The 10239-nt window shown below is 38.0% G+C and overlaps 1 protein-coding gene across 1 annotated transcript; it reads left to right on the top strand.

Moving 5' to 3' along the window:
* The first annotated feature begins 1838 nt into the window (after window positions 1-1838).
* Window positions 1839-9272, top strand: LOC134748907 (putative nuclease HARBI1). Its single transcript, XM_063683778.1, has 7 exons — window positions 1839-2316; window positions 3268-3464; window positions 4558-4687; window positions 5968-6109; window positions 6567-6767; window positions 8028-8236; window positions 8672-9272. The coding sequence occupies exons 1-7, from the start codon at window positions 1879-1881 to the stop codon at window positions 8918-8920; spliced, it is 1566 nt and encodes a 521-aa protein (XP_063539848.1). The 5' UTR covers window positions 1839-1878; the 3' UTR covers window positions 8921-9272.
* The last annotated feature ends 967 nt before the right edge of the window (window positions 9273-10239 follow it).

Raw genomic sequence — 10239 nt, 5'->3', positions numbered from 1 at the left:
AGTCCGTGGTGTACACGACTAAAAGGTGGATTTACGGCAAATGATGATGATGGAATTTCCTTTTGCACAGTTGCTCCTTTCAACTCCTTTAAATTTAGGAATGAATTAGGAATTCATTATAAATTTAATTCATTATAAATTTATAATGTTAATGTTAACTTTATTTACTTCTCTTAGTATAGATTTAAAAAAAAAAAATAATTCTGGAAGAGCGAGGTCTCCTGATACAGGTACTTCATACCTAATAGGAGGACTCGACCACTATGTATTTACCAACTAAGATTGAAATGAAATAAATTATTATCTTATCTTATCTAGGAAGGGGAGCCAATCGAATTTTCAATGCAAAATTTTGACTTACGGAGGGTACCGATTTACGGTGGAGGTAAACATTATTTTTTTTTGGTTCGTATTTTTTAAAATAAATATGCCATGTGTACCTATTATACTTTTTATAATGAGGAACAATAAGTAGGGCTTTTTTATTAAATATTTTTTTTTTTGTGTGCATATTAAAATAAGAAAAATAAAAGCATTTATTTAAAAATAAAATAGCAAATTTTTATTTTTCCTCTTTTCCAACATATTAAACCGTATAAATTTAATATCATAAATAAATTTGGCATCCTTGAGTTAAACAAAAATGATACCAAACTTGACCACGCAGCAAAACTTCTTTTATTTTTATTTCGGGAGCATTTTTTTAAAAGTCAAAATTATACATCAAAAATTCGAATGGCTCCCCTTCCTAAATCAATCTGTGAGTCAAAAAGAGCAACTCTGCAAAAGGAAATTTCATCATCATCATTTGCCGTAAGTATAATGAAATGTAATTATATAGTTGGTCAAGCAAATCTTGTCAGTAGAAAAAGGCGCGAAATTCAAATTTTCTATGGGACGATCACGAATTAATAAACTACTCCGTGGGGACGATAACACTTCGCGCCTACATTTTTTTAATTTGCCGCTTTTTTGTACTGACAAGATTTGCTTGTCCAACTATATTTATGGCCTTGATTGTACATAGGTACACGTTTATGCAATGGTGGCCCCAGACGTTATAGGGCGCCCGTCTGGCGCTCCGTCTGACTCATACTCTCAATGGCTTCTATTTGCCAAAATATATGGGAATGAACCAAAGAGTAAAGTAAGTATAATAGGTAGAATGGACGGTCAGAGTTCACAGCAAGTTCACAGTCATCGTGGTATGCTATAATTTACTAATTGACAACTAAACTATAGTTGGTCAAGCAAATCTTGTCAGTAGAAAAAGGCGGCAAATTTAAAAAAATGTAGGCGCGAAGGGATATCGTCCCATAGCAAATTTGAATTTCGCGCCTTTTCTACTGACAAGATTTGCTTGACCAACTATATATAATTACTTAGTATTGTCTTCGGTTACCGCGATAGTTACTCATGAAATAAAACTATGAAAACGGATTATATCGCGTATATTGAATTTATAACGTACGTCGGGATGTATTATAAATTCAATATACGCGATATAATCCGTTTTCATAGTTTTATCATGTTTTATTTTATAATTACTTAGGTTACAGTTACAGGCTCGAGTTACAAAGGATAATTGTTGTTTTGATTATGTTGGTAAAATGTGATTACATGTGGTAACATAGCATGGTAATGCTACAACAATAATTTCAATGGTCATGTTATTTTATAGTCACTTACTGCAAAAAAATAAGTAGGAACAAAAAGTTATTAATTTTAAAAATTCGCGCTTGAAAACTCATGAATGGTAGAAATATAGAGCTACCATTACTACCATTACACAACAGCGTTGTAATTTTTAGTTTAGTAGTTTTTATACGCAACCTGGCAACACAGCACTTAACGTCATAACGTCATTGTTGTCAATCTATGCAAGCTGCATTTCTATTTCTGTTTCAATTAAAACCAACTAATTCCTCACAAACCATGGCTGAAAAGCCGCCAGAAGAAGGCTATATATCCGTCGTGGACGAGGAACCAGAGATTTTCGAACTCCTAAAATGGGACGCGCCGCAAACGCAAAAGCATCATCAGAACCCTCATCCCGACCATCGGGGTTTGGAGAAAGGAGTTTATACTCAATTAAAGGATAAATCTGAGCAGATGAATCAGCAGAAGGTTTCAGAACAGCCCATGGTTCAGGAGAAGAGGTCAAAGCCCGCGGAAACTGACCCGTTTGACCTGCCTGACCCGACGTTTATAGAGACGTATAGATTGTCAAAGGACTTGGCACGCGGGTTGATTGAAGAGTTGAAGCCTGTGATGCCCGAGTCTACGAAGTCTATTGAGTTCTCCGTTGAGAGCAAGGTCTGCTGTGTACATGTTTTAACTCAACTGACAAGTTTGATAGCTATTTTTTGGCTTATACATTGTTTTGATTGCACTCACAATTTTAATCAAGTAGATATAGCTAAGGTTCAAAACATAGTGTAGTTTATTAAGACCTAAATGCCTCTTTAACAACTAAAAAACCATGTAAGGACATTTTTTTCTGTAGTGATGCACTGGACTTTTTTTAGAATATGTTATTTGTGCCCAGAATCATGAGCTGATTCCTAGGAAACAATGTCCCATAATTTTCATACATTTTACGTACTTTCCGCTTTTTTCCTCCTAGTAGGAACAAAGGACAAGGAGAAAAGCATTAAATTTGCCTATTTTGGAAAAAAAGGGCTAGTGCATCACTACAAAAAAGGGGGCCCATAAGGGTTTATCTGTAGGCTAAAAGTTTGAGTATGACCAAACTTTATGTTACTATTGAAAAATATGTTTTGTGACTAAAAGCTTTTACTCCCATAATAAGAAGAAACATCTAGTGTTGGCCGAACGTTAATTGAAAAGAACTGTAAACTGTAACCATCCATTACGGTTTATGGTTCAATTTGTACTGGTTAATTGTTAATTGCATTAACGTTTTGGCCAATACTGCTTGTTTCCATAATTTCCAGCGGTGGTGTATATTTATGGCCTACAAAAATAAATATACAAATTTGTAAATTAATTTTTAACAAGAAGAAACGTCTGCAAACGATGCTAAGCTTAGATTAAATTTAAAAGTGGAAAAAATTACTGCCTTGGGTGAGACTTGAACTCACGGCCTCTGGTTCGATACTCCAGTGCGCTGCCAACTGAGCCACCAAGACCTCATCCATAGTCAGCAAATCTTCATCTTAATTTTCTTCTTGGGTGAGTTCAAGTCTCACCCAAGGCAGTAATTTTTCCACTTTTAAATTTATTCTAATACATTTTGTATTTCAGGTAATGGCAGCTCTAGCATTTTTCGCAACGGGCAAATACCAGAAGTCCATCCACGGAAAGACTGACCCAAACATAACCCAGTACTTCGTGTTATCAGCCGTCACTCAAGTTACGGAGGCCTTGAACAATCCGGCTTTAGTGAAGAAATACATACACTTCCCGCATCTGAGAGTGGAGAGGGATAATCTTAAAGCTAGGTTAGTATGTGCTGAGGTAGAATATGAAATGTGAGACAAAACTTTTTGTTCATAACAAAAATATTAATTGTTAAAGGAGAGAATTTTTCAAGCCTCAATTGTAATTAAATGTGCCAAATTTGTTTTGTTTATGCAATTTTGGGGTCATCCATAAATAACATGAATTTCATAATTTTTTACGTGCTACATTTCCTGCCACCCCTCGTGTGACTTATTAAATGGATGATCCCTTTTAAGTTATCCCTTAAACCTACATTGTTCTTGTAAATTGCTAAAATGGACATCATAGATATGTTTATACTTTTACAGATTATTTTATTGTTAGTATTGAAAAGCCACAGATTATATAATACTTCTTACGAACAGATACTTATCTCTCAAAGAAAACGCAAATACCTACCGTTTTGATACCTACACAAAAATACAATGGAGTGTCCTCCAACGCGCCGCTCCCCGCTCCGCGCGCGCCGACACAACGCTAGGGTTGCCGACGCTTCTTTCAAATACTTAGGTGTATTAGGTAGAATCTAGCTATAAGTTTGTCGTAAAAAAACATTACCTACATCTTTAAACAATTTAATAGTACATACGTAGCTTGTAACTATCGTAAAAATAATAACAATAGGTGTAAGTACTTTTTTTATTTTATTATTATAAACTGATCGGCGATTGGCCCTAGTCACACCTGATGGAAAGTGAAGACAGGGCCTAAGATGGAGCTCACTTACTTTTCCTCATTCGTCGAAAGAGGAAAAAACTATACTTTTAATTTGTTTTGTTGTTTCTGCATCCATCCACACTACAAGCTGTATTATTTGTTTGTGACGAGGACATTTCTTTAGCATAGCGCGCGGTGACGTGCGTGCGTGAGCGCGTGTGGTAACCAACTGGCTAGCTTGAGTCCCGCCGGCGGGAAGCGAGTCGTAGGTATAAATCCGAGCTCGCGCGAAGAGTTCCATAGGCCTGGAAAAGCTTAAAAGAATCTAAAACTAAATAAGGGTTGCATAGATGCTGGCAGCATTTTCTTGCTGTATTGCCACTTATCCATTGAGCAAATGCCTTAAAAATGTCAACTGTTTATATCTTTTTCTAGGTTCTACATGAAGTATGGAGTCCCAAATGTCGTTGGCTGCATAGAGTGCACCCATGTGCCTATAGCGCGGCCCGATGTGGACCAGAAGAGCCATTTCAACAAGTCATATCACTCCAAGAAGGCACAGATTGTAAGTATGCTGGCAGGACTAACCCCCACACCAACCCCCCCACCTCCAGTCACGCAAAATAGTCGCCACTCGTCGAGTTGCGGAAATTCGCCCGAATTACAATACGATCTAAATAAATATAAATATTTGGGCAAAGCTTGTACAGTCGCCATCAGATATATCGGAGAGGTCGAGGTGCTTTTAATATCTGAACACGCATTCTAACGCCTGGGCAATAGAGGCTTGTTCAGATATTTGTGAGCACCTTAGCCGCTCCGATATATCTGATGGCGACTGTACTATGTGCACTAGGCGACGATATACATATTTATAATAGATAAATATACATACGTAGATACATAAAACATTCATAAATAAATAAATAAATAAAATAAAATAAGCCTTTATTACTGACTATTCTTTTACAATAAAAAATCTCTTAACCTCGTTAGGCCCAATGTGCATTACAATGTACACTCTGTTTCAATCTAATTTGAACCTTACACTAACTTAATTAAGTAGCATTTCTTTTGTTTCATTGTTTTCTAAAACAAACGAAAGTCACCCTAATCTTCTATACAGCAAGGTTCAAATTAAAAATAGGGAAACTTTGTATGGTGGGCCTTACGAGGTTAACATTTATTAAACTTAATCTAATGTTCCTGACACCGAGATGTTTTCATTCTTCAGTCTGCCATTTGGCAAAGGCCTCCCATAGAAATTGCCATGATTTTCTGTCCATGGCTATCCTTCTCCACATTAGTCCAGCTATTTCTTTAATTAAAAATTAAAATTAAATTAAAGAAAAAACATCCATAACTCAGGAACAAATATCTGTGATGAACACACAAATAAATGCCCTTGCCAGGATTTGAACCTGGGACCTGCTGCATCGGAGGCAGGGTACTCACTACTCAATATCTTTATTGCTAATAAGGACGAATCCATGCAGTAGTGGATACACAGTATCAAACCAATTTGAATATATATAAGTAATTAATTTTATACATGTCAAAATTATAGATACCCAATAAATCAAAATTGATGAGTTAATTTCGATTACAATAATAATGAATAATTATACAGATTAATTCGTCATGAAATTCTACAAATAGTAATAATAATAGTCTAAAACAATAAAAATTAAAATAAAATGAGTGTAATTGTCAGTCTTTGTTAATCAAATATCTTACCAAAATATTCGTCTAGGTTATAAAATGGTCTACTTATTAAGTGTACTAACTAGGCTAGGAAGCCGTTAACTTGTGCGGCTCCATTAAAATTCCTAATATTTGCTTCAGATTTGCGACAGCGACCTCAACATCATCAGCGTGGACGCGATCCCCGGTGGGATGCACTCACATGACACTATACTGAACCAGCATGCGGTCAAAAATGATCTTGAGAGCCTTAACAACTCGGGGGAGCAGTGCTGGCTTATTGGTAAGCTTTGGTTTGGTTCCTTAAAATTGGAGATTTGATTCCTAGCGATGTAGCTTTTTGTCACAGCTTTTCACCCGGTCGGGAAAACGTCTTACTGGAATAAGTCCAGCTTCCTCACGATGTTTTCCTTCACTAAACGCAATCTAGCCATACCTAATATTTGTTTTTCATAATCACTATTAAACCATTTAATATTTCTTAAGGAAACTTTAAATGTTTTCACACATCCTTTATGTTGAGATGATGGCTTTGTGTGATGTGCGTGGTGGGAAAAATACAAGGAACGATAACGCACGGCATAGAAAAAAGGGAACTTACACATGTTCTCACAATTTGACAGTTGTTATCAACTGTCATCCCCAATGTACGACTTGTATGAGTATCCCATAGTCACTACACGTGCACATAGTGAATAATGATAAAAAAACACGTCCTAAAATTATAAACTCTTTTCAAGGCGGTCCACACTACGCCCAAAAGCCCTACATAATGACCCCCATACCGAAGATCACGAAAAAGTCTCCCGTGTCACCTGAGAAGTACTACTCGACCGTACACACACAGACACACAGCGTCATCCTGGAGGCCATTAAACAGCTGAAGAGTAGATGGAAGTGTCTGCAAGCTACTTGTAACAAGCAGTACGATCCTAATACTGGTAAGTACTACTCGACCGTACACACACAGACACATAGCGTCATCCTGGAGGCCATTAAACAGCTGAAGAGTAGATGGAAGTGTCTACAAGCTACTTGTAACAAGCAGTACGATCCTAATACTGGTAAGCACTACTCGACCGTACACACACAGACACATAGCGTCATCCTGGAGGCCATTATACAGCTGAAGAGTAGATGGAAGTGTCTACAAGCTACTTGTAACAAGTAATATGATCCTAATACTGGTAAGTACTACTCGGCCGTACACACACAGACACACAGCGTCATCCTGGAGGCCATTAAACAGTTGAAGAGTAGATGGAAGTGTCTGCAAGCTACTTGTAACAAGCAGTACCATCCTAATACTGGTAAATACTACTCGACCGTACACACACAGACACATAGCGTCATCCTGGAGGCCATTAAACAGTTGAAGAGTAGATGGAAAGCTACTTGTAACAAGCAGTACGATCCTAATACTGGTAAGTACTACTCGACCGTACACACACAGACACACAGCGTCATCCTGGAGGCCATTAAACAGTTGAAGAATAGATGGAAGTGTCTGCATGCTACTTGTAACAAGCAGTACGATCCTAATACTGGTAAGCACTACTCGACCGTACACACACAGACACATAGCGTCATCCTGGAGGCCATTATACAGCTGAAGAGTAGATGGAAGTGTCTACAAGTAATGTGATCCTAATACTGGTAAGTACTACTCGGCCGTACACACACAGACACACAGCGTCATCCTGGAGGCCATTAAACAGTTGAAGAGTAGATGGAAGTGTCTACAAGCTACTTGTAACAAGCAGTACGATCCTAATACTGGTAAGTACTACTCGACCGTACACACACAGACACATAGCGTCATCCTGGAGGACAGTATACAGCTGAAGAGTAGATGGAAGTGTCTACAAGCTACTTGTAACAAGTAATATGATCCTAATACTGGTAAGTACTACTCGGCCGTACACACACAGACACACAGCGTCATCCTGGAGGCCATTAAACAGTTGAAGAGTAGATGGAAGTGTCTGCAAGCTACTTGTAACAAGCAGTACAATCCTAATACTGTATACATATAAAACTTCCTCTTGAATCACTCTATCTGTTTAAAAAAACCGCATCTAAATCCGTTGCGTAGTTTTAAAGATCTAAGCATATATAGGGACAGACATCCAGACAACAGGAAGCGACTTTGTTTTATACTATGTAGTGATTACGTCTAGTAATACACAATCTTTTTCCAGTGTGCAACATGATAGTGGCATGCTGCATGCTGCACAACCTCTGCAACCGTCGAGGGCTCCCCGTTGCACCTTTGACACAGACCGAAGAACGACTAGAAGCCATGAAGCAAAAGGTGGCCAATAGTCCGGTCTCGAGGAAACAGGTTGAGGACCCGAAGGGAGTGCAAGCGAGGCAGTTGCTGGTTGATCATCTTTGGAATGAACGGAAGGTAAGATAAAGAAGATATTTAATTATTCTTATGTGCGAATGCACAGGCAGCTGCAAATACGTGCACATCTATGTCCACATGAACCGTGATAGCTAGACAGTTGAAATTTTCACAGATGTTGTATTTCTGTTGCCACTATAACAATAAATACTAACAGAATAAAAAAATATTTAAGTAGGGCTCCCATACAACAAACGTGATTTTTTTGCCGTTTTTTGCGTAATGGTACGGAACCCTTAGTGGGCGAGTCCGACTCATACTTGGCCGATTTTGTTCTATAGCGTATCAGCCGTGCTCACTCACAGGTACTGATTTTTTGATAACGAAACTTCCGTGAGACACAGACATATTAAATATATTAATAACGTAACGGGTCACTCACGTATTATAAGACAGATTTTTTGGTTAGCTTTCTTATTTTTTCCTTATTCCCAGGTTACCCCAGACTGCGGTAAAAAACGAAAGAAACCCGTCGAAGAGCGCCCTCCTCAACCCCAGCCTACACACATCATCCATCAGCAACCCCACACGCACACGCACACACAAGTCACACAACACCAGCCCATCATGCACGAGCACCATTTGCATCATGATGACGTCAATAAAAGGCCGAGGATCGTCATGAACAACCCCACTTACGGGCTGGGGGTCACGTCGGGGTGGGGCCATTTTCCCCCGCACTAATTGTGACGTTTTCAACCAAAAGGTACCACATTGTCGCTTGTCGATAAGGTTGATTTCAAATTAAAGCTATATGGAAGTAGGGCCTTATTGACAACCGACAGTAAGTACCCTTTTGATTGAAAATGGCACAATTTGAGCAAGAAGGAATACATAAAAGTATAAGAAAATGCAAAATGTGAGGATGTTAGAGATGTCATTTCGAAGAGATTAATGTTTGTTTTATCGAGTAACACAGCGAACTGACCGTGATCGCATATTATAGTCGAGATAATTATTTTATTAGTCAATTTTGAATCTTATTCCAATTATAGTATACGAGCTCAGTAGATACTGAGCTCGTTCACTTACCTGTACTGGCAATGGCATTCTGTTAAACAAAAGCCATTATTTCTTTTGTGCCTGAGCGCGTGGCCTTTGTGCCTGATCGCGTGGCTATTGTGTGGGAGCCTCAGGCACAAAGGCCACGCGCTCAGGCACAAAAGACATAATGGCTTTTGTTTAACATAATGCCATTGTTAGTACGTAAGTGAACGAGCTCAGTAGACATAGCGTTAACTATACCATAGAGTCGTGAACAGAAAAGTGTTATTTTGATCCCTCCTAGCAGTCCACTTTGCTCCCAGCAGGGAAGAAAAACCCCTTTTTCGAATTGGTGATGTGAAAAGATATTGGTTAGGGAAATATTTTAATAGAGAAGTGGGTAATTTTTGTCCTCACAAGCAAATGTGACGTTTTCAATCAAAAGGTACCACATTGTCGCTTGTCGATAAGGTTGATTTCTAATTGAAGCTATATGGAAATAGCGCCTTACTGACAAGCGACAATAAGTACCCTTTTGGTTGAAAATGGCACAAATAATGATACTAACAAGCCTTTAAAGAAAACTAAATCCTAGAATAGAAACATCGTTTTAGTGGTTTACCAACAAAAAAATACCAATTTTACTATTTGTCTCGAAAACTAACAGTACTTAGGCATTACCGAATGATATGCAGTTATACTATGTTTATTTATATTGTAATTTAATCTACTTAAGTTTTCTCGAATGATTTGTATTTTAAGCTAAATTAGTTTTAAAAGGCAATTGTGTTTCAGTCGTTCGGCCAATGACATGATTCCATAGATTCAAAATGCAGTAGGTACCTCACTGCACGAATGATCGGTTCATTTTTTGTAATTTTTTTTAATCGTTGTCGATTTTAGTTCGATTAAAAAATCGTATGGAATGGAGTGTAATACCTACATATGTGGTATTTTCTATAAAAAGGGACCTTATTGTCGATGGCGCTTACGCCATTATAAACGATGCTCCGATATGA

The sequence above is a fragment of the Cydia strobilella genome, chromosome 17, assembly GCF_947568885.1.
Source record: "Cydia strobilella chromosome 17, ilCydStro3.1, whole genome shotgun sequence".
In the NCBI taxonomy this organism is placed as follows: Eukaryota; Metazoa; Arthropoda; class Insecta; order Lepidoptera; family Tortricidae; genus Cydia; species Cydia strobilella.
This window is presented reverse-complemented; position numbering and strand designations above follow the sequence as displayed.

Coding starts and splice junctions, on each gene's coding strand:
- LOC134748907 (XM_063683778.1), top strand. CDS start 1,879: ATGCAAGCTGCATTTCTATTTCTGTTTCAATTAAAACCAACTAATTCC. Junction 2,317..3,267: donor AGTTCTCCGTTGAGAGCAAG/GTCTGCTGTGTA, acceptor TTTGTATTTCAG/GTAATGGCAGCTCTAGCATT. Junction 4,688..5,967: donor ACTCCAAGAAGGCACAGATT/GTAAGTATGCTG, acceptor TATTTGCTTCAG/ATTTGCGACAGCGACCTCAA.